Source organism: Canis aureus, chromosome 9, assembly GCF_053574225.1.
Source record: "Canis aureus isolate CA01 chromosome 9, VMU_Caureus_v.1.0, whole genome shotgun sequence".
NCBI classification, from domain to species: Eukaryota; Metazoa; Chordata; class Mammalia; order Carnivora; family Canidae; genus Canis; species Canis aureus.
In genome coordinates, this window is record NC_135619.1 from 76,793,170 (window position 1) to 76,818,809 (window position 25,640).

Below are 25,640 nucleotides of genomic sequence, written 5' to 3' on the forward strand. Positions count from 1 at the left end.
TTGGGATTTGAACTTTAAGTATCTTGTGTGTGAAGAGTGAACATTTGATTGTTTCTTTGCTGATTTGGATGACTGTTACTTCTCTTTGTTGTCTGATTGTTGAGGCTAGGGCTTCTAGCACGATGGTGAAGAATAGTGGTGAAGGTGGACATCCTTGTCCTGTTCCTGATCTTAGGGGAAAAGCTCTCAACTTTTCCCTGTTTAGGATGACATTCTCCATGTGTCTGTGTAGATGTCTTTTATGATGTTGAGTATGTCCCCCTATCTCTACACAGCAAGAGGTTTTTTTTTTTTTATCAAGAAAGTATAATCTCTTTTGACAAAGCTTTTTGGGCTTCAGTTGAGAGGATAAAATGGTCCTTATCCATTCTTTTATTATTGACTCAAATCCCATCATTTGATTTGCAGTTGCTGAACCACCCTTACATAAATTTACATAACATAAATTAGTTCCATTTGGTCATGGTGAATTATCCTTTTAATGTACTGTTGGATCCTGTTGGTTAGGATCTTGGTGAGAATTTTGCATCCATATACATCAAGGATATTAATATATAATTCTCCTTTTAAGTTTGATATTTGTCTGCTTTTGAAGTCAAGGTAATGCTGCCCACAGAAAATGAGTTTGGAAGTTTCCTTTAATTTCTATTTTTTGGAATATTTTCAGGATACGTATTAATTCTATTCCAATGCTTGTTACATTCCCATGGGCAGCCATGTGTCTCTGGACTTTTGATTGTTAGAAGACTTTTAAATATGTTTGATTTTCATTTACTGGTTTTGGTTCTGTACAGCTTTTAAATTCATTCCTGTTTCAGATTGGGTTGTTTCTACATTTATAGGAAGACATCAATTTCTTCCAATTGCTGAATTTGTTGGCATATTATTGCTCATAATCCCTCTCTTTAATAATTTATTTTTCAATTATTTATTCAATATTTTATTTAAGTTCAATTTGCCAACATATAGTAACACCAAGTGTTCATCTCATCACATGCCCTCCTTAATGCCCGGCACCTAGGCACCATGTCCCACCACTCACCTCCCCTTCTGCAACCTTTCGTATGAGTCCCAGAGATAGGAGTCTCTCATGGTTTGCCTTCCTCTCCAAATTATCCCCACTCAGTTTTCCTCATTCCCTATGATCCCGTTCACTATTTCTTATATTCCACGTATGAGTGAAACCATGATGATTGTCCTTCCCCGATTGGCTCATTTCACTTGGCATAATACCATTTAGTTCCATACATGTTGGTGGAAATGGTAGCTATTCATCCTTTCTGATGACTGAGAAATATCCCTTTGTATATATAAACCCTTTGTATGTATATCAATTCATCTTTCTTTTTTTAATAAATTTATTTTTTATTGGTGTTCAATTTGCCAATATACAGAATAATACCCAGTGCTCATCCCATCAAGTGCCCCCCTCAGTGCCCACCCGCCAGTCACCCCCACCCCCTGCCCTCCTCCCCTTCGACCACCCCTAGTTCTTTTCCCAGAGTTAGGAAACTTCCATGTTCCATCTCCCTTTCTGATATTTCCTACCCATTTCTTCTCCCTTCCCCTCTATTCCCTTTCACTATTATTTATATTCCCCAAATGAATGAGAACATATAATGTTTGTCCTTCTCTGATTGACTTATTTCACTCAGCATAATACCCACCAGTTCCATCCATGTTGAAGCAAATGGTGGGTATTTGTCGTTTATTTATTTATTTATTTATTTATTTATTTATTTATTTACTTACTTATTTATTTATATTTTTATTTATTTATATTTTTATTTTTTTGTATTTGTCGTTTCTAATGGCTGAGTAATATTCCATTGTATACATAAACCACATCTTCTTTATCCATTCATCTTTCGATGGACACCAAGTCTCCTTCTACAGTTTGGCTAGTGGACATTGCTGACATAAACATCGGGGGGCAGGTGTCCTGGAGTTTCATTGCATCTGTATCTTTGGGGTAAATCCCGGACAGTGCAATTGCTGGATCATAGGGCAGGTCTATTTTTAACTCTTTGAGGAACCTCCACACAGTTTTCCAGAGTGGCTGCAGCAGTTCACATTCCCACCAACAGTGTAAGAGGGTTCGCTTTTCTCTGCATCCTCTCCATCATTTGTCGTTTCCTGCCTTGTTAATGTTCCCCATTCTCACTGGTTTGAGGTGGTATCTCATTGTGGTTTTGATTTGTATTTCCCTGATGGCAAGTGATGCAGAGCATTTTCTCATGTGCGTGTTGGCCATGTCTATGTCTTCCTCTGTGAGATTTCTGTTCATGTCTTTTGCCCATTTCATGATTGGATTGTTTATCTCTTTGCTGTTGAGTTTAATAAGTCCTTTATAGATCTTGGAAACTAGCTCTTTATCTGATATGCCATTTGCAAATATCTTCTCCCATTCTGTAGGTTGTCTTTTAGTTTTGTTGACTGTACCCTTTGCTGTGCAAAAGCTTCTTATCTTGATGAAGTACCAATAATTCATTTTTGCTTTTGTTTCTTTTGCCTTCGTGGATGTATCTTGCAAAATATTCCATGTTCATGGATTGGCAGAATTAATAGTGTGAAAATGTCAATGTACCCAGGGATATTGACACGTTTATTACAATCCCTATCAAAATACCATGGATTTTCTTCAGAGAGTTTCATGGAATTATTTTAAGATTTGTGTGGAATCAGAAAAGACCCCAAATAGCCAGGGGAATTTTAAAAAAGAAAACGATAGCTGGGGACATCACAATGCCAGATTTCAGGTTGTGCTACAAAGCTGTGGTCATCAAGACATTGTGGTACTGGCACAAAAACAGACACATAGATCAATGGAACAGAATAGAGAATCCAGAAGTGGACCCTCAACTTTATGGTCAACTAACATTTGATAAAGGAGGAAAGATTTTCCACTGGAAGATAGACAGTCTTTTCTTTCTTCTCCTCACAATGATTTTGATGGAATGTTGTCTGACATTTAGATCTTTTAACCATCTGACTTTATCTTTTTGTCTGGTATAAGACAATGGTCCAGTTTAATTCTTCTGCAGGGGCTGTTCAGTTTTCCCCATGCCAATTATTTTTGAGACTGTTTTATTTTCCCAGGGGATATTCTTTCTTATTCTCGAAGTTTATTGACCATACTTTGAGGGCCCATATCTGGGTTTTCTACTCTGTTATGTTGATCTATATGTCTGTTTTGCACCAGTGCCACACCGTTTTGATGATCATAGTTTTGTAATACAGCTTGACGTCAGGCATTGTGATGCCGCCTGCTTTGATTTTCTTTTGCACCATCCCATTGGTATTTATGGTCTTTTCCGCTTCAATTCAAATTTTAGGATTTTTTTTCTACGTCTCTGAAAAATATTGATGGTATTTTTTTTTATGGTATTTTGATAGAGGTTACCTTAACTATGTAGATTTCCTTGGATAACATAGACATTTAAGAATATATATAATAAATTGATGTTTTATTGGTGTTCAATTTGACAACATATAGAATAACACCCAGTGCTCATCCCATCAAGTACCCCGCTCAGTGCCTGTCAACCAGTCACCCCCACCTCCTGCCCACCTCCCCCTCCACTTTTTCTAATTCTTGAGCATGGAATGTTTTTCATTCCTTTGTGTCTTCCTCAATTTCCAACATAAGTGTTCTAGAATTTTCAGTGTACACATCCTTTACCTCTTTGATTTGATTCACTGTTAATTATTTTTGTTGTGTTGTTGCAATTATAAATGCCATGGAATCCTGGGTTTCTCTTTGTACTCTATCATTGTTAGTGTAAAATGTACCTGACTTCTGGGCATTGAATGTATATCCTGCTACTTTGCTGAATTGCTGACTCAGATATAAAATGTTTTCCTGGAGTCCTTTGTGTTTTCTGTATGGAGTTTTCTGTATGGAGTACCATTCATGTATGGATAGTTTCCATAGTTTGGCTAATGTACATAATGCTGCTGTAACATAAATGCACATCCCTCTGAATTAGTACTTTTTTTTTGTATATTCTTTTATTGGAGTTCAATTTGCCAACATATAACATAACACCCAGTGCTCATCCCATCAAGTATCCACCTCAGTGCTTTTATATTCATTTTTATAATAGTGAGTATGCCAATGGTCCTGTTTTCCTTTGAATATTCTTTCATTTTTTAAAAAGATTTTATTTATTTATTCATGAGAGACACACACAAACAGAGAGAGTCAGAGACCTATGCAGAGGGAGAAGCAGGTTAAATGCAGGAAGCCTGATGTGAGACTCGATCCCTGGATTCTGCGATTATGCCCTGAGCCAAAGGCAGACGCTGAACCACTAAGCCACCCAGATGTCTCAGGATTATTTTATTTTCACTGATTTTATTTATTTATTCAGGGGAGTTGCAAAGAGACAGTGACATAGTGGGAGAAGCACGCTCCTCCCAGGAGCCCAATATGAGACTCAATCCCCAGATTGGGAACATGGCCTGAGCTGAAGGCATGCGCTCAACAGCTGAGACACCTGGGCAGCCCAGTACTTTTGTATTCTTAGAGTAAATGCCCAGTAATGCAGTTGCTGGATCATAGGGTAGGTATACTATTACCTATTTGATGTTGCACCATATGGTTTCCCAGACCAGCTGCACTCTTGCCCACCCACATCTCCTGACCAGAGAATTCAGCAGGGCCTCAGTTCTAGCAGAGGTGATATCAGGGCTTATTTAACAAGTAGAGCAGAGTACATCCAGTTAAAACACACCACATGCTGACCAGGGACCACACACTGCCCACTGCAGGCAAAGAGGGCCTGTGTAGATGCCTGGCCTGAAAGAAATAGCAGCCAAAACAGGACAACACAGTGCATGCAGCACACACCACAGACACTCTCTGAAGACCCAGAACCAGCATCATATGTGACGTCTTCGTCATAAAGCTGTTATTCTGGAGCAGAAGCTAGACCTAGCTTTTGTACACACAGAGGAAGATAGAGACTTAGAGAATATACCAAGGTTAAGGAATTCAATTCCAGTTTGCTGTTCTGATCCACCTCAAATTTGAGTTTCTTGAGTCAGTCCCCTTGACCCTGCAAAATGAGACAGGACTTCTGCTCTGCCTACAGATCCAGCAACTTCTGTTCCTGAAAGGATCCTGTGCATCCGGGGGACTGCCAGCTGCCCACACCATCCAAAGTGCATCTACCTCAATGGCATGAAGACATAGAGTTGTGATAACAATATTACCACATTCTTGTCCTTGCGAAGGATGCCCGACCTCCTGCCCAAAGCCTGTGTCACATGTTGAGGGGTGCTTTCCTCTCTATGTCACTCATTAGCGAGATTATGTGCATGGACCACATATGTCACCATTACTTACTGCAAAATAATACAATTATTGTACAACATACACTCAAACACAAAATGAATCCACAGGACTGAGATAAGAGTTGGGAGGGAAATAGACCTGGCGATTTTGACATAAAATTCCAGAATCCCCATTTTATCTACAGCATATAAATCAGAAGGAATTCCCCACACGGTCTTTGCTATAACAGCATTGGGAGGGAGGAGTTAAGATGCTGGATCAGGGTCCCTGAGCTAGTCTCGTTCCTGGAACATGATAAGCAGTTGTCGAATCATTCTGATCACCCATGAAATCAGAGTTCTGAGAGAACAAAAACTGCAAGTCCACAGGTGGAAAATCAACCTCCTTTTGAATGTAGGAGGTGTGGATGTTGTCATGGGGAGATATAGCTGTGGTGATGAAAGCAGGGAGGGAGGCTGATCCAGAATATTCTGTATAGTATTATGAGCAGCAGACAGGAAAATCTGACCTTTTAGATGTCTGCTTCCATGGGGATGTGCCTGGGTTAAAGCTCCTTAGGTGGTACAGAGGCAGGAATCTCAGGATACTAATGTGTCTAAAGAACCCAAGGATTGTAAGTGGAATGTGTGGCACCAACATGATGCAGAGCTACTAAGCACAGGAGCATGGAAGGCGGCTGAGGACAGTGAGTCTGGATGTGGGTTTCCTGCTATTTTGTCATAACCTCACTGTTTCACTGGGACCAGGTTGTAAAGGACAAAAAAGAGATGCGACACTGTTTTAATGTGTCTGGGTGGTGTCATTACACTCCCAGACTGTGTGGATTAAACTACAGACACTCATTATCACAGTTCTGGAGTCTGGGAAGTCTAAGGTCCAGATGCAGGCATATGTGGTGCCTGGAAGCACCCACGTCCTAGCCTGTCCTTTCCTGTCATCTCGCATGGGGCCTGGGTCAGGGAGATTTCCCAGTTCTGATGTATAAGGAACCTGATCACATCAAGGGCTACACCTCCTGAACTAAGTGCTCCTCTAAGGCTACACCTCCTCCTCCCATCACAAGAGCGTTAGGTTCCAACATGGGGATGGCAGAGGTCACATACAGTGAGCTGATATCCGCACCTGAAGATTCCATGAGTTATTCCTTGCAGGTGGAAGGTCTTCCTCCACTCTTGTTCTCTCCAGTTTTCATAATAGTTTAGTTGAATTTGTCATCACACAATATCTTTGAGTGGTACCTGCTAACTTCTGTGATCACCAGTCCTCCCTCTTCTCCTCCTGCCCCACTCATGAGAAATCCCGCAGGAATCATTGAATTTCCTCCTGTGATGCAGGTGGGACACTGACTCCACACAAGCCCCTCCTGGAGCAGGACCTCGTCCCCACCACTGACCCAAAACACACACCCTGAGCCAGTGTCCTTCCCAAATCCAAGCACTTATGACTTGCTGAGAGGCCTGACCTGCTCTCAGCAGACCTGATGATGAGGGTGATAAAGGTTTGTACTCTCCTGTCTGTGTCTGTGTGTGTGGGGGGGCCCTTCACTACACATCCCAACAACTCACTTCTTGGGGTCTCTTGTTTTCCCAGGTTGAAGCTAATATTGTTTTTGTCAGTGTGATTCAAGAGTGAGGTCACAACTGCAGTCCGTCTTCTCTCCTTTGGATTTTTGACCCCCTTGTAGTGTCATGACCAGCATGTAGTTTATGCGGTTTCTAAAAACCTTGCACACTGAGCTGAGTGGTTACTTCATGTACCATGTATGCAGCTTAGATTCTTAAAAAGGAGAAGTTGTAGTACATGGAGAAATGGGTAATAAACTGATATTTAGGGAAAGTTTAAGCAAATATGTCCTTGTGCATATAAGAAGAGTTGTTGACTAAATCCAACAAAGTTTCCAAATCAGAAACTGCCATTTGTGGACATTACTATATTTCTCTTTCTATCACAAGAAAGATTGTAAGTTAGAGACTGAATAGGTAAAAATATCCTGTACCTAGAGAGGCTCTCTCAGGGAAACTACACCTTGGAGAGGAAGCCCAGGCCCTGACAGTAAACCTGCCCAGAACCTCCATCTGCACCTACTCCTAGGCCTTCAAGACAGAAGTGGTGAGGAGTGTGCACCCCCTGGTGGTCCCGATCCCCTTCTACAGGGAGGTTTGTGTTTGGGCTCACAATGAGGTGCCCTCACTGTGTCTGCACAGTAATACACGGCCGTGTCCTCGGCTCTGAGGCTGTTCATCTGCAGATACAGCGTGTTCTTGGCGTTGTCTCTGGAGATGGTGAATCGGCCCTTCACAGCGTCTGCATAGCTTGTGCTACTTCCATCATTGCTAATGTATGCGACCCACTGAAGCCCCTTTTCTGGAGCCTGGCGGATCCAGCTCATGTCAGAGCTACTGAAGGTGAATCCAGAGGCTACACAGGAGAGTCTCAGGGACCCCCCAGGCTTCACCAGGTCTCCCCCAGACTCCACCAGCTGCACCTCACCCTGGACACCTGCAGACACAAGACATCCTGGTAAGGAAACGATCCTACATCCCCTGTTTCTCTCACTCACCTCCACTCACAAACTCAAGGTCTCTTGTTCTCCATGAATTACCTTTTAAAATAGCGACAAGGAAAACCAGGCCAAGCACAGACTCCATGATGACCTCTGAGTTCTGTCCTGATCCTTGAATGGCCTCACCTGGGGATCTTGGGGCTGTGGCTCCACTCCCAGTTGCAGGGTCGGGGTTGGGCTGGTTTAATCAGCAAAGAGAAGACTCTATTTGCATGTCCTTTGACTATATAACCAACTCTAGACTTACATTAGAGTCTTTAAAAGTCAGCACATGTGTTGCACCACAATTCTATAGCAATTTGTGTAGATGGCATTATGACTATATGAAGATTTAATGTATAAACAGAGTTATCTTTGCATTTGGGGTGCATATTCAAAAGGGTTTCACCAATATAGGTCATTTTCCATAGAATATTTTATCCCCTTAGTAAATTTCAATACTAAAAATTTATTTTTGATACCAGCGTAAAGCAGATTACTTTGTTAATTTTGTATAGGTAATTTGTTGTTATTTTGGATAAACTATTTGCTGATTTTATATCCTGATTTTCCTGAGCTCATCAGTTATTTCTTCCAGTTTTTTTTAATAATAAATTTATTTTTTATTGGTGTTCAATTTGCCAACATACAGAATAACATCCTGTGCTCATCCCGTCAAGTGTACACCTCAGTGCCCGTCAGCCATTCACCCCCACCCCCGCCCTCATCCACTTCCAGCACCTCTAGTTCATTTCCCAGTTAGGAGTCTTCATGTTCTCCCTTTCTGATATTTCCTACACATTTCTTCTCTCTTCCCTCCTATTCCCTTTCACTATTATTTATATTCCCCAAATGAATGAGACCATATGATGTATGTCCTTCTCTGATTGACTTATTTCACTCAGCATAATACCCTCTAGTGCCATCCACATTGAAGCAATTGGTGGCTATTTGTCATTTCTAATGGCTGAGTAATATTCCATTGTATACATAAACCACATCTTTTTTATCCACTCATCTTTCAATGGACACCCAGGCTCCTTCCACAGTTTGGCTATTGTGGACATTGCTGCTAAAAACATTGGGGTGCAGGTATCCCGGCTTTTCATTGCATCTGTATCTTTGGAGTAAATCCCCAACAGTGCAATTGCTGGGTAGTAGGGCAGATCTATTTTGAACTCTTTGAGGAACCTCCACACAGTTTTCCAGAGTGGCTGCACCATTTCACATTCCCACCAAGAGTATTAGAGGGCTCCCTTTTCTCCGCATCCTCTCCAACATTTGTGGTTTCCTGCCTTGTTAATGTTCCCCATTCTCACTGGTGTGAGGTTGTATCTCATTGTGGTTTTGATTTGTATTTCCCTGATGGCAAGTGATGCAGAGCATTTTCTCATGTACGGGTTGGCCATGTCTATGTCATCCTCTGTGAGATTTCTCTTCATGTCTTTTGCCCATTTCATGATTGGATTGTTTGTTTCTTTGCTGTTGAGTTTAAGAACTTCTTTATAGGGATCCCTGGGTGGCGCAGTGGTTTAGCGCCTGCCTTTGGCCCAGGGCGCGATCCTGGAGACCCGGGATCGAATCCCACGTCAGGCTCCCAGTGCATGGAGCCTGCTTCTCCCTCTGCCTGTGTCTCTGCCTCTCTCTCTCTCTCTCTGTGACTATCATAAATAAATAAAAATTTAAAAAAAAATTAAAAAAAAAAGAACTTCTTTATAGATCTTGAAACCTAGCCCTTTATCTGATATGTCATTTGCAAATATCTTCTCCCATTCCGTAGGTTGTCAGTTCTGTTGACTGCATCCTTTGCTGTGCAAAAGCTTCTTATCTTGATGAAGTCCCAATAGTTCATTATTGCTTTTGTTTCTTTGGCCTTCGTGGATGTATCTTGCAAGAAGTAACTGGGGCCGAGTTCAAACAAGGTGTTGCCTGTTTTCACCTCTAGGATTTTGATGGAATCTTGTCTCACAATTATTTTTTTATTTATGATAGTCACACACACACACACACTGAGGGGGGTGCAGAGACAAAGGCAGAAGGAGAAGCAGGCTCCATGCACTGGGAGCCCAACGTGGGATTCGATCGCGGGTCTCCAGAATCATGCCCTGGCCAAAGGCTGGCGCTAAACTGCTGTGCCACCCAGGTATCCCTTGTCTCACATTTAGATCTTTCATCCATTTTGAGTTTATCTTTGTGTATGGTGAAAGAGAGTGGTCTAGTTTCATTCTTCTGCATGTGGATGTCCAATTTTCCCAGCACCAATTATTGAGGAGACTGTCTTGCTTCCAATGGATAGTCTTTCCTCCTATATTGAATATTAGTTGACCATAAAGTTGTGCGTCCACTTCTGGGTTCTCTATTCTGTTCCATTGATCTATGTGTCTGTTTTTGTGCCAGTAGCAGACTGTCTTGATGACAGTAGCTTTGTAGTACAATCTGAAATCTGGCATTGTGATGCCCCCAGCTATGGTTTTCTTTTTTAAAATTCCCCTGGCTATTTGGGGTCTTTTCTTTTTTTTTAATAATAAATTTAATTTTTATTGGTGTTCAGTTTACCAACATACAGAATAACACCCAGTGCTCATCCCGTCAAGTGCCCCCTTCAGTGCCCGTCACGCATTCACTCCCACCCCCCGCCCTCCTCCCCTTCCATCACCCCTAGTTCGTTTCCCAGAGTTAGGAGTCTTTATGTTCTGTATCCCTTTCTGATATTTCTCACACATTTCTTCTCCCTTCCCTTATATTCCCTTTCGCTATTATTTATATTCTCCAAATGAATGACAACATACACTGTTTGTCCTTCTCCGATTGACTTACTTCACTCAGCATAATACCCCCCAGTTCTCTTTATATTTGGAATTTGCAAGCTTAACTATTAAGTGTCAAGTTGTTGAACGGTTTTTATTGATTTTAGGGGGGATCTCTCTTTTTCCTGGATCTGAATTCCTGTGTCCCTTCCCAGATTAGTAAAGTTTTCAGCTATGATTTTTTCAAATACATATTCTGGCCCTTTGTTCCTTTTGGCGCCATCGGGAACTCCAATTAAATGTAGGTTTTTCTTCCTCAGGCTTTCATTTATTTCCCTTAATCTATCCTCATGGTCTTTTAATTGTTTGTCTCTTTTTCCCTCAGTTTCCCTCTTTGCCATCCACTTGTCTTTTATGTCACTCACTCGTTCTTCCACCTTGTTAACCCTTGTTGTTAGGACTTCTAGTTCGGATTGCATGTCATTCAATTGATTTTTAATTTCTGCCTGATTACATCTAAATTCTGCAGTCATGAAGTCTCTTGAGTTCTTCATGCTTTTTTCTAGAGCCACCAGTAGCTTTATAATAGTATTCTGAATTGGCTTTCTGATATTGAATTGTAATCCAGATTTTGTAACTCTGTGGGAGGGAGGACTGTTTCTGATTCTTTCTTTTTAGGTGAGGTTTTCCTTCTAGTCATTTTGCTCAGTGTAGAGTGGCCAAAAAGAAGTTGCATCGGGAAAAGGAGAAAAAGAGAGAGAGAAGGAAAGAAAAGAGAAAAATAAAAAAGAAAAAAGGAAGATAAAAAGAAAAAAGAGAAGAAAAAGAAAGGGAAAAAAGGGTGGGGAAACAAAAAAGCAATAAAAAAAGGAAAAAAACATGTGGGAGTATCTTCTGATTCTATATACTTTAAGTCCCTTGACTTCCCCTGGAACTTGTCCGTCTAGCTGGTCTTCTGGGGGAGGGGCCTGTTGTGCTGATTTTCAGGTGTTAGCACTTGAGGGAGCTGCTCAGCCCCCTGCCTGGTGCAGGGATCAGTGGGGATTGTCTACCCCTTGAGGCCCCAGGAGGAACAACCGCAGTGACGGGGCCAACTCTGGAGCCCTGGATTCAGCTCCCTCAGTAGCTACAGAGCTCTCCATCTGCAGAGGCCTGGATGCTCTGGGGGTGTGACTGCTGATCTGCTCAGCTCGAGTCAGGAGCATCCTTGCTGTCCTGGGCCCTCCTGGCCTCTGCCTGTCACTGGGGGGAAGCCGGATCCTGGGCTGTGTCCCCGGCGCCCTGTGCTCCCGGGCCTGCGCTGTTGGATTCGTGCTCCAGCCGGGAAGCCCCCTCTGTGGAGCTGCTGCCAGAGCCTCTCCGAGCTGCTCCCAGGTCCAGCCGTGTGCGCTGCAGCCTTTAGGGAGCTCGGCACACTCTCCCGGGGCGCAGGTGTCTGTTAGTGTCCGAGGGAGCCCGAGGGCATCCCCGCTCTCCTGGGGTCCTGCTCTATCTTCCTGCAAGTGCCTTTCCACCCGGGAAGATTTGTGTAGCTCCTGCTTCTCTGGGAGGGAGCTTTCCTGTCCTGGGGACATTGGCCCCGGCCTTAGCCCGGCTTCTCGCGGGGCCCTCCCCTTTGGATGCTTTTTGTTTCTTTAATTCTTTTTTCTCCTGCCTTCTTACCTTGATAGAAGCGTGAACTCTTCTCACTGTAGCATTCTAGCTGTTCTCTCTTTAAATCTCAGGCCTAATTTGTAGACTTTCAGGATGACTTGAAGCTTATCTAGGTAATTTGGTGGGGACAGGTGATTTGGGGACACTACTCTTCTGCCATCTTGCCCCTCTTCCCATTTAATTGATTTTCAATTTCGATCTGATTAGTTTTAAATTCTGCAGTCATGAAGTCTGTTGAATCCTTTACAGTATTTTCTAGAGCCACCAGTAGCTTTCTAATTGTGCTTCTGAATTGGCTTTCTGACATTGAATTGTAATCCAAATTTTGTAACTCTGTGGGAGAGAGTATTGTTTCTGTTTCTTTTGTGGTGAGTTTTTCCTTCTAGTCATTTGCTCAGTGCAGAAACAAGTTGTACTTGATAGTAGCGTGAACTCTTCCCACTGTATCATTCCAGCTGTTCTCTCTTTAATTTTTTTATTTATTTATGATAGTCACAGAGAGAGAGAGAGAGAGAGAGAGAGAGGCAGAGACATAGGCAGAGGGAGAAGCAGGCTCCATGCACCGGGAGCCCGACGTGGGATTCGATCCCGGGTCTCCAGGATCGCGCCCTGGGCCAAAGGCAGGCGCCAAACCACTGTGCCACCCAGGGGTCCCTGTTCTCTCTTTAAATATCAGGTTATTTTGTAGGTTTAGGTTTTCAGGATGATTTGAAAGTTATCTGGGTAATTCGTTGGGGACAGGTGAGTTGGGGACCCTACTTTTCTGCCATCTTGTCCCACCTCCAAGTGCATGATATCTGAATGCCTAAGCCCTAAATTGGGGCATGCACAGTGCCTCTCTATCACCAAATGGAAGAAGTGATGGGTTCTGAAGCGATCCTCAGGACACAGAATGTCACTTCTAAGTACTTCCAAATATTCATGGACTCCAGTCCTGCTCCACTACCTTCTCTCTCCACCCTGCCCATATTCTCATGGTGAGATTCCTACAATTATTTGAAAGAAAAAGCATAAGCCTCCTTCACAGATTGTTCTGCAGATAATCAAGCACTACTTTATGTTGGAGCTCAGTAGAGTATCATGGTATCCATATCCCTGAAGCAGCTGGCTTTATAGATGAGTATAATATCCTTGCGAAGAAAGAATTACAGCACTAACTAGGTAGCAATAATGGTAAAGAGGAGACCAAGGAGACACCCTTCAGGATTAAGGTGTTGGTCATTCGGCCAGGTAATGAGCTCTGAGGAGCTGAAGGGTTGCTGAAATCAAAGAGTATATGTAGTTGGTAGACGAAGAAGGAAGGTCAATTAACAGTTTTTATTCTTTTCTGTTACAGAAATGAGGATTGTAGCTGTCATACATATTCTCTCCTTCTATTACTTCAGACCATCTTTGCTGTCAAACAAATGTGAAAAGAAGGATTTAACATGGCAGACATGTAGGGGCGATGAGCTTGTCTCCTCCCTGCACACATCTGGGTTTTTATCAAATCATTCTGAGCCCCTACAAAATCAATTGTAAGATTGAGAGAAGAAAACCTGCTTGTCTGCAAGTAGAGAATCGTCCACCTTTTGGAATGTAGGATGTGTGGGGTGTTTTGTTGTGAAGGTATACCTATGGGGATGGGGCTGTGAAGAGACCTTCTCAAGCTATCACAAAGTATTATAAGCAGCAGAGGGTGGCAGGGCAAGATGGCGCAGCAGTAGGGTCCCCAAGTCACCTGTCCCCACCAACTTACCTAAATAACTTTCAAATCATCTTGAAAACCTATGAATTCTACCTGAGATTTAAAGTTAGAATACCTGGCACACTACAGAGAGAAGAGTTTGTGCTGCTAACAAGGTAGGAAGGTGGAAAAAAATAAAAGAGTCAAGTGGGGGAAGGACCCCTATGAGGATCCTGGATAAGGCCAGGCGATGAAATCCTCCAGGACAGGAAACCCCAGGCCAGGAGAACCAGGAACTTTAAAAATCTGCACTGGATTCTTCCCAGGCAGACAAGTGCTAAGCAGAGAAATCGAGAAGAACTGCCGGAGGGGCAGTGTAGCCTCCAGTCTCCTGGAGTCACTAACAGAGGCAGTGCACCCTGGGGAGAGTGCGCCACAACTGTGGGGCCACGATCCACATAGGGCTGGAGTGCAGACCAAGTGGGGTCTCTGGACAAGCTCAGGCGGGGACTCTGGATGGGGGGTTCTGCACATGGCTGCCTTTGGGAGCCTCACCTGGGTGCTGGATTCCTGCAGTTTAGGCCCCTGATCCCAGGGGGCTGAGGACCACAGCCCTGGATCCTGCACTTTCCCTAGGACTCGCAGAGGCAGGGAGGGCACAGGACAACAAGGACTCTCCTGCACCAGGTGCCCCCAAACTGTGCAGATCAGTGCCTCCTCAGCCCTGGGAGCATCCAGGCCAGTGTGAACTAGGAGACTGCGGTACTTACTGCAGGAGCTGACTCCAGAGCTAGAGAGCTGACTGCCACTAGTGTTGTTTTCCTCCTTGTGTCATCTGTCCCTGGGACGGACCAGGGCCACCATAGAACAGGGGACTCACAGGATAAACAGCTTTCACTGAGCCCTGCACCTGGCAGGGGGTGGGGCAGATAACTCAGGTGCGCACACTTGGGACACAGCACAACAGGTCCATCCCCCAGAAGACCAGCTGGAAGGACAGCGGAAGAGCAAATTCTTATAGGCAGCACTGGAAAGCTCCAAGGAAGTCGAACGTTTACAGTATAGAGAAACAGAGGATACCCCTCTTTTTTTTCTCTTCTTTTTCCCAGTAAAACTTGTTTTAATATCAGAGTGGACATTTCCAATTTTTTCTTTTTCCACCTTAACTGCAATATTTTACCACCCCTTCATTTTTAAGATTCTTCCTTTTTGACTTTCATATTTCTACAATTACAGGTCAGAGATATATTTTCCAATGCTAGATTCCCTTAAGCATACTTGACTTAATTTTGGGAGATATACAAGATATGTTTTTGTGTGTGTGTGTGTGTGTGTGTGTGTGTGTGTGTGTGTGTGTTTTACCTGCCTCATTTTGTTTTAAAATGGCCGAAGATAATGCCTTCTAAAACAGGACCAATATGCACCCAGAACCAAGTGGAATACCATGCTGGGGCATTTTGTGAGATTCCTCATTTCCATTCTACCCCCCTCTTTTATCTTATTTATGTTTTGGTGGTCAGTGTTGGGGCCTTCTACAAGTATTTCTGGTTTACATAAATTTGGGACTGAGCATCTACTGATATACAGAAATTAATATACACAGAAACAAGGGGATCATCCTATAGAACCCCTCAGATTGACTACATTCTCCCTCCACTACAACTTCTTCACCACCACCATCTCCCAGTCCTCCTCCCCCTTTTTATTATTCTCCTTTTTTTTTCTTTTTTTCTACTCTTCTTTAGGATTCCTGGCCTTTTATTTTTTACCACTTTGTTTTAAAATTTGTTTTTCACTTTAGTGGTCCTTTTGTTTAATTTCATTCTGAACTTTCTTTTCAATTTCTGGTCTCTGACCTCGTCAGAATAATCTAGGGTGAAATTTACTTAGGTCGTGGTTGATATACTTGACTCACCCCACTCATAAAGCCACTCTGCACTAAGGAAAATGACTAGAAGGAAGAACTCACTACAAAAGAAAGAAGCAGAAACATTACTCTCTGCCACAGAGTTACAGAATTTGGATTACAATGCAATGTCAGAAAGCCAACTCAGAAGCACAATTCGAAAGCTACTGGTGGCTCTAGAAAAAAACATAAAGGATTGAAGAGACTTCATGACTGCATAATTTAGAACTAATCAGGCCGAAATTAAAAATCAATTAAATGACATACAATTCAAACTGGAGGTCCTAACAATGAGGATTACTGAGTTAGAAGAACAAGTGAGTGACATAGAAGACAAGTTAATGGCAAGGAAGGTAGCTGAGGAAAAAAGAGAAAAACAATTAAGAGACCATGAGGAAAGGTTAAGGGAAGTAAATGACGACCCCAAAAAGAAAAATCTATGTTTAATTGGGGTTCCAGAGGATGCTGAGAGGGAGAAAGGACGAGAAAGCATATTTGAACAAATCATGGCTGAAAAATTCCCTAATTTGGGGAGGGAAACAATCATTCATATCCAGGAGATATAGAGGTCTCCCCTAAAATCAATAAAAAGCGTTCAACACCTCAACATTTAATAGTGAAACTTGGAAGTTGCAAAGATAAAGAGAAAATCCTTAAAGCAACAAGAGATGAGAGATCCGTAACTTATATGGGGAGAAATATTAGATTGGCAGCAGACCTCTCCACAGAGAGCTGGCAGGCCAGAAAGGGCTGGCAGGATATATTCAGGGTCCTAAATGAGAAGAACATGCAGCCAAGAATACTTTATCCAGCAAGGCTCTCATTCAGAATAGAAGGAGAGATAAAGAGTTTCCAAGATAGGCAGAAACTGAAAGAATATGTGACCACCAAACCAGCTCTGCAAGAAATGTTAAGGGGGACTCTGTAAAAGAAAGAGGAAGTCCAAGGAAACAATCCACAAAACAGGGACTGAATAGATAATATGTTGACCCTAAATTCATATCTTTCAATAGTAACTGTGAATGTGAATGAGCTTAATGATCCCATCGGAAAGCGGAGGGTTTCAGACTGGATAACAAAAAGCAAGACCCATCTATTTGCTGTATATAAAAGACTCATTTTAGACAGAAGGACACCTATGGCCTGAAAATAAAAGATTAGAGAACCATTTACCATTCAAAAGGTCCTCAAAAGAAAGCAGGGGTAGCCATTCTCATATCAGATAAATTAAAGTTTATCCCACAGACTGTAGTAAGAGATGACGAGGGACACTATATCATACTTAAAGGATCTATCCAACAGGAGGATCTAACAATCATGAATATTTATGCCCCTTATGTGGGAGCCTGCAAGTTTATCAATTAATAACGAAAGTTATGACATACTTGTTATAATACACATATACTGGGAAACTTCAACACAGTGCTTTCTGTAATTGAGAGATATTCTAAGCACAACATCTCTAAAGAACCAGAGCTTTAAATGATACACTCAACCAGATGGATTTCACAGATATTTTCAGAAGTTTACATCCAAACGCAACTGAATACACATTCTTCTCTAGTGCACATGGAACTTCTTCCAGAATAGACCACATAATGGCTCATAAATCAGGTCTTAAGTGATACCAAAAGATTGGGATTGTCCCCTGCATATTTTCAGAACACAATGCTTTGGAACTTCAACTCAAGCACAAGAAGAAATTTGGAAGAAACTCAAACATATGAAGATTAAAGAGCATCCTGCTAAAAGATGAAAGGGTCAAAAAGGAAATTAGAGAAGAATTAAAAAGATTCATGGAAACTAATGAGAAAGAAGATACAACATTTCAAAATCTTTGGGATATAGCTTCTAGCTCCCTTGATTTTTCTACTGTTCTGGATTCCTTTTCTTTGATTTCTGCTCTAAAACTTATTATTTCTGTCTCCTGTTTGGTTTAGGTTTTATTTGCTGATCTTTCTCCAATTCTTCTTTTTAAAAAGTACTTATTTACTTATTCAAGAGAGACACAGAGAGAGGGGGCCTGATGTGTTACTTGATCCTTGGACTCCAGAATCATATACCCAGGGCTGAAGGCAGGTGGTTGACCACTGATCCCCCCAGGAGTCCCTTTCTCCAATTCTTTTAGGTTTAAGGTTAGCTTGTGTATTTGAGATGTTTTTCTAATTTTTTAAAAAGATTTTTTATTTATTCATGAGAGAGAGAGACAAAGAGAGAGAGAGACATAGACAGAGACAGAGAGAGAGGCAGATGGAGAAGCAGGCCCCATTCATGGAGCATGACATGAGACTTGATCCCATGTCTCCAGGATCAGGCCCTGGGCAAAAGGCATCATAAACTGCTTAGCCACCAGAGCTGTCCCAATATTTGGTTTCAAATCTAAATTATCTGGGGGATCCCTGGGTGGCGCAGCAGTTTGACGCCTGCCTTTGGCCCAGGGCGCGATCCTGGAGACCCGGGATCGAGTCCCACGTCGGGCTCCCGGTGCATGGAGCCTGCTTCTCCCTCTGCCTGTGTCTCTGCCTCTCTCTCTCTCTCTGTGACTATCATAAATAAATAAAAATTAAAAAAAATTAAAAAAGAAAAACAAATCTAATTTATCTGATATGAAGATATTTACCCCAGCTCTCTATTTATGTCCATTTGCATGATAAATCTTTATCCACCCCCTCATTTTGAATCTGAATGTGTCTTTGGGTCTAAGATGAGTCTCCTGTAGACCCAAATGAATGGGTATTACTTTTTATCCCACCTGATATCCTATGACTTTTGACTGGATCATTTATTCAATTCATGCTCAGAGTAACTATTGAAGAGTATGAATTTACTGCTATTGTATTACCTTTAAAATCCCCGTTCCAGGGATCCCTGGGTGGCGCAGCGGTTTAGCGCCTGCCTTTGGCCCAGGGCGCGATCCTGGAGACCCGAGATCGAATCCCTCGTTGGGCTCCCGGTGCATGGAGCCTGCTTATCCCTCTGCCTGTGTCTCTGCCTCTCTCTCTCACTGTGTGCCTATCATAAATAAAAAATAAAAATTAAAAAAAAATCCCCGTTCCAGAAAATATAAAATAAAATACAATCCCCGTTCCAGCAGAATTTTTGTGTACCTTTGGGATCCCTCTTAGCTTACTGAATCCCTCTTCATATTTATTGGAAGGTGGTCTTGGTGGTCACAGAATCTTTTAATGTCTTTCTGTCCTTAAAGCACTTTATCTCTCCTTCAATTAGGAATTACAACCTAGCTAGACAAATGGATTCATGCATTTCACATTTTCTCCCCTGAATTTATCATTCCAGCCTTTCTGACCTACCAGGTCTCTATGTTTAGCCCTGCTGTTTGTCTAATATTTCTCTCTCTCTGCATGTGAGGAATCTCTTTTCTTGAGCTGCTTCTATGATTTTCTCCTTATTTCTGAAAATTGCATCTTCCCTAGTATAAGTAGTTGTGTTGACCTATTTTATTGATTTTTGGAGGGCTCCTTTGCATTTTCCACATATGACCACCTGTTTCCTTCCACAGATTATGGATGTTCTCAGTTGTGATTTGTTCAAACATTCCTTCTGGTCCTCTGTCTCTCTTGGTTTGCTCAGAATACCCAATATATCAGATGGTATTTTTTCAAACTATTGGTTACTTCTCCGAGTATCTGTTTGTGGCTCTCACTTGTTTTAATGCCTTTATCTCATCTTTCTTCCTTTCCATCACCTTCTCTTATATGTCATTACTGTCTATTCTTCCTCATTTACATTGGCTGTTACAGCATTCAGTTTAGACTGCATCTTAGAGCACATTGAATTTCAGCCTGATGAAATTTGATTCCTACACTAAGAAACTCTCATGTATTTTATGTTTTTTTCAAGCACGAATAGTAATTCATAATTATAGTTGTGTACTTCATCTCTTATATTTCATTTATAACTGTATATATTAGATCTGTGATAGAGAAGATTTTCTCTAGTTCTTGCATATGTTGTGGATTCCTCTTTCTAATCATTTTGTCCAGTGCTTAATGGCTATATGAGTGAGCAGATTGAAAAATATCTACAACAACCCAAGCAAAATACAAAGTATTCTTCCAGCTTGTCTCCTGTGGGAGGGCCATGCTACACAGGCTCTCAGGTGCCTGTGCTTGGGTGGAATTGCCCCACTCAATGTCAGGGGGGCGTGGTTCAGTGTCAGGCATTTGCTGTGTGAAGCTTTTGTTCCTTGAAGGATTTCCTTGCCTCCTTAGAGGAAGAAAATAAAAATGATTGTGCTCCAATCTCCAGCCCTGCAGATAAGGCATCGCAGTGTGTGCCAAACTCTATAGACTCCTATCGGGCCTGCCCACTCAGGTCCTCCTGGGTTCATAAGGAATGAGGTTCATTTGTGAACAATGTAGAGCCCTGGCAAGGAGACCTTTCACCTGGTCATTCATGCATCTGCTCCCCACATCCTGGAGGAAGCATAGGGTGGCCTCTTTTCCCACTGTTGTAGGGCCCTGGCATGGAGAGTACTCATCCAGTCTAGTGTACCACTTCTCTGCCTCTCCCAGAGGAAGGTGGAGGGTTGTTGCATTCCCAACCTCTGCAGGGATCTAACATGGAGAGCTGTCACCCAATCAGGCCTTGGTTCACTGTTTAGTTCAAACAAGCTGAACCTCCTCCCAGGCTTGTTACATAAACTCATTTCCCTGTTCCAATGTGTGGAAGCTCTTGTGATTCTGACAGCCTGATCTTTCTGTGCCTCCAGAAAGATTCAGCCCCACTGTCCCATCTGTGATATTGCCTGCTTCACTCAAGAACAGCTTTCAGGGAGGGACTGCACTCACAGAAGCATATTTCTAAAGATCCAGATTTTGAGGTCCAGACTGTATGACTTTCCTGTAATATGCTTATGAAGGCTCTTATGTCACCATTTGTCTCTCCACATATCTCCTCCATTTCTCTTTGTATATTCCTACTGCGGAAAAGCGGTCACATTTTATTTGTAGACATCCATTCATTTATTCCTGACATCTGTGGTTGAATTCATTGGTGTTCCAGGTGGTTTGACAGTTATCTAGCTAAATTAATGGGGTGAAATGAAGTGATGACCCCTACTGTGCTGCCACCTTGCCTGTCTCACTGTTCTCTGTTTTGTCAGAAATGGAATGGAGGTGTGATCCTGTTACCTCTATCCCAGCAGAATTTAAAGACTGTGAGACCCTCCCTCGGAGGACCAGCCCAGGTTCACACGACAGGAGTCCCTCATGTTGATATAAGGAGACTCATTCATGTGCCTGAGATAAACCAGCTCAGACACAGGCAGGGTGAACATGGGGTTCAGATGGAAGCTGAACACAGAAGGGTTGATGGCTCTCATGTGAGGGCTCTCTGAAGAGTGGGGGTTACGAATATTCTACCCCAGGCTAGAGAGAGGGGACCATTTTCAACCCCTCATTCAGTGCATCAGGGAGCAGAAGAGGGCCATCCATTGGAGCCCAGAGCTGCTCACTCTGAGCCCTGCCCCCTACCCAGTAGAAGAGGATGCCCACTAAGGCAGGACTTCTGAGAGTAAGCACGGCAGCCCCTCCTCAGGGGATCAGCACCAGCAGTTCCAGGTCAGCAAGTCTGGTCATCAGAGAGTGTTGTGAGGTGTCAGTTATAGGGGAGTTAGTTCTTAGCTTCCTTTCTACTTTCATTCTTCATTATTTATTCTTATTTTATATTTATATTCCAATAAATCCTTCTTTATTTATCATTATTAATTTGTTCTTAATTTTCCTCCCTAATTTTCATAAATACTTTTAGTTTTTTATTTTTATTTTATTTTAAAATTTATTTTGTAGTCCACATTCTTTCAAGTGGAAGACTAAAGAGAACCAAGGATCTTCCTTTTTTAAGAATTTATCATAAAAAGGTAAATAATGAAATAAATCGATCCCAGCAGATTATACAGGATGAAAATGTCTCAAACCAGGATTTTAGATTTACATATCTGTAAGATATGTATATAAACAGGATTTAAAGCAATGATTGAATAATACTAGAAGAACTTGGAAATTGGATAGAAGACAATAGAGAGATTTTTGCTTAATGCAGAGATAAATGAATAAACTCAAATCAGGCCAAGTTAAAATTTCTATAACCAAGACACTATCCCACGTGGATGCCATACAATGGAAGTAGGATGAAGCAGAGCAATGATGTAGTATAGATAGTATGAAATTATAGAAAATACCAACTGAAAACAAGAGAAAACAAAGGTAAAGACAACAAAAGTAGACGTAGGGAACTCAGTGACTTATGAAATCATAACAACATTTGTATTAATGGAGTCCCAGTAGATGATAAGAGAGTAAACAGAAGCAGAAGCTATTCAGTGAGCTGATATCAGCACCTGAAGGATCAATGAGTTATTCCCTGCAGGTGGAAGGTCCTCCAATCCAGCTCCTCACCCTGAGGATCCCCATGGATCCATTAGAATCTTTTGTTATCTGAGTATACGCAGTGCACACACGACCTTCAGAACCAGCTGGTGACCTTGGGTAGAGGACTGTTTCTACCTGAGACTCTTGGTAAAACCTTGCTTTATTTCTACTATCATTTTAAATTTTCTGCTGCTTCCATGGATCATTCTCATTATCCATGATTCAGACCTTTTTCTACTTAGAATGGATATTTCTTGTTTTGTTCTTCCACTTTTCATACTTATTTAGTCGAATTATTCCTTACACCATATCTTTGAATCTACGTGCTAAATTTTTGACATTCATGCATCCCTCATTTCCTGTTCTACAACCATGGGAAATAAAACAAGAACCCAAAGGTTCACCCTCCTTTGTTGCATGGGAGACACTAACTCCACACCAGACCCTCACGGTGAGGGACCCCATTCCCACCACTGACTCACAGCACACACCTTGATCCTGTGTCCTTGCCTGCCTCCATCCAAGCATCTATGGCTTGCTGAGAGGCCTGGCCTACTCTCAACTGATGATGGTGAGGGTGATAAAGGTTTAATACTCTCCCGTGTGTGTATGTGTGTCTCTGTGTGTGCATTTGTGTTATCTTCAGAATTCACATTCACACCATGTGCAGATGGGGGTTCCTCTGCTTTCCCAGGTGGTCAATAACATTGATCCTGGGAAGATGGTTCAAGACAGTGACCCCTCCAGGGATTTTTACTTTCTTGCTTTAGACTGTTGATGACTCTGTTCCTTCAAGTCCAGCAAGCAGTTTACGCTGCTTCTACCAACCTGTATAAGGATCTCGGTGGTTCTGTCATACACAGTGCACATAGCTGTGAGGCTTATAAGGATAATTTGATATACACAGAGATTTCTAATTACTGATATTTTTGGGACAGTTATCAAATCTAATCAAATTTATCTTTTATGCATAGAAGGATTTTTTAACAAAAAAGTTACAAAATTAGTGACTAAATTCATAAACACAGAATTCTGTGCCAAGAGAGGTTTCCTAGAGGAAACTGCTCCATGGAAAGCAAGCTCAGAGCCTGACAGGAAACCTGCCCAGAACCTACATCTGCACCTGCTCTTCAGCCTTTGACTCAGAAGTGGTGAGGAGTGCACACCCCCTGGTGGTCCTGATCCCCTTCTACAGGGAGGTTTGTGTCTGGGCTCACACTGATGTCAACTCACTGTGTTCCTCATGCAGTAATACACGGCTGTGTCCTCGGCTCTCAGGCTGTTCATCTGCAGATACAGCATGTTCTTGGTGTTGTCTCTGGAGATGGTGAATCTGTCCCTCACAGTGTCTGTGTAGTATGTGCTACTTCCATCATAGCTAATATGTCCGACCCACTGCAGCCCCTTCTTTTGAGCCTGGCAGACCCAGCTCATGCCATAGCTACTGAAGGTGAATCCAGACGCCTGACAGGAGAGACCCAGGGAACCCCCAGGATTCACCATGTGTCCTCCAAACTCCACCAGTTGCTCCTCACCCTGGACACCTGCAGACACAAGACATCCTGGTCAGAAAACTGTCCCCCATCATCTGTTTCTCTCACTCATCTCCACTCACATACTCAAGGTCTCTGGTTCTCCATGAATTACCTTTTAAAATAGCGACAAGGAAAACCCAGCCAAGCACAGACTCCATGGTGAGTTGTCTGTGCTCTGTCCTGATCCCTGAACGGGGTCACCTGGGGATTCTGAGGCTGGAGTTTCTCTCCCAGCTGCAAGGTCAGGGCTGGGCAGGTTTAATCAGTGGAGGGAGGGCCATATTTGCATGTATTCTGAGTATACAGGAAATTTTTGAGGAAGCAACCTCAAGAGGCACTCAGATCTTATGTAGGATCCTGGAAGAGTTTTGAAGACAGGATATCTGTCAGTAAATTGTTTTTTCTCAATACCTGATTTGCTGTCTGAATACTTAGCATTGATCATCTTCCATATTTCCACATATGGACACAACCTAATGTATATACATAAACAATTAGCACCATTTACAGGTATGTAAGTATTCACTGCAGCACAGAGAGGTTGTGTGAGGATCTAAACGGACACAGCAGTTTGGAGTGAGCCCCAGTGTTTGGGCCTGTGGTCCCCACCATAGCACCTGGATGCTCCCTGAGCCACTTCCAAGACAGAATTGGACATAAGATTTGAAGGTTTCTTGAATTTCCAGAAGCCCCAACTGAGTGATGTGTGTAGACCAGATCGTTCTTTCACAGAAACACAGAGACAAGTAGAAGCCTTGACAGAGACTCAGAGAGCTGATAGAAATGCTGTGGTTTTCAACAAGCTAAGGGCTTTACACCTGATCTCTCTCTGTACATAAGAATAGAAATTCTACATAAAGATAACAGAGTGGAACGATTACTAAAGCAATTAATGTCAGAAGATATGACCACAGAAAGGATTCTATTTTTTAAGGACATTTCTTCGTCTATGTCATGAAGGTCATTGTACTTCGACACTCACATTTTTAAAAAGATTTTATTTATTTATTCATGAGAGAGAGAGAGAGAGAGGCAGAGAGAGAGAGGCAGAGGGCGAAGCAGGCTCTATGCAGGGAGCCTGACATGGGACTCGAACTTGATCCCATGTCTTCAGTATCCCACCGTGGGCTGAAGGTGGCACTAAACCGCTGAGCCACCCGGGCTGCCCTTGACACTCACATTTATTGCCATAACAATATCAGTTATTTTGATACTGGTGGGTTAACCTTGGCGAGTTTGGTTACTGGCACTATGATGGTGTCTTCAAAAAGTGGGGGACTTTTCTGTGTTTCCACAGATTTTACAAATGTTAACCTTGTCCCTGTCTGGACGATGTTTTCAGAGCATGGCACAGAAATCTCTGAAGAGGAGACTAGCTCTCAATCGTCATCTTGTTCTGGATCTTGAGCTTCCTGGTTCCTGAGATCTCCTGGTGGTTGTGCGTGTCCCCTGGTGATCCCAGCAGAACTTGTTGGCTCCAAACACCCCTGCAGAGACAGAGTAGACATCTCACGCTTTTGTGTTTTTCCAACATGCAATCAGAGTCTCTTCCACATGATCACACAGATCCTCCTGGTGAAGGATGTCTCCTACTTATCCCCATCTTTCATCCCTCCTTCTGCTCCTTGGATACAGATCTCCAGCTATATTTATTGTAGTCAGAGGTGAGCTGGAATCTTGAATCAAGTCCCTGACATCTATCAGGTGTCCTCAAGCCTCTGAGGTCTTTCCCTCCAGATGATAAAAAGTCATTGTTTCTACTTAACATAACTATTTTCTAACACTGAGAAGAATTTGGAGGCTTAAATAAACTGCCAAGATGAGGAAGTGGGGCAAGAAGGCGGAGGAGTAGGGGTCCTCAACTCTCCTGGCCCCACCAACTTACCTAGATAACTTACAA

At 42.5% G+C, this 25,640-nt stretch overlaps 1 pseudogene and 1 gene segment (V, D, J or C); both read right to left on the minus strand.

Moving 5' to 3' along the window:
• The window catches only part of LOC144319966 (immunoglobulin heavy variable 3-74 pseudogene), a 153,242-nt pseudogene extending 129,277 nt beyond the window's left edge, over window positions 1-23,965 (minus strand). The window contains exon 1 of the transcript XR_013385580.1: window positions 23,853-23,965. The product of XR_013385580.1 is annotated as an immunoglobulin heavy variable 3-74 pseudogene (transcript). The remainder of the gene's footprint in view (window positions 1-23,852) is intronic.
• Window positions 7,295-8,124, minus strand: LOC144321273 (immunoglobulin heavy variable 3-74-like). The segment is given in 2 exon segments: window positions 7,295-7,798; window positions 7,902-8,124. Coding segments are annotated over 2 exon segments (450 nt in total).
• Window positions 23,966-25,640: the final 1,675 nt, after the last annotated feature.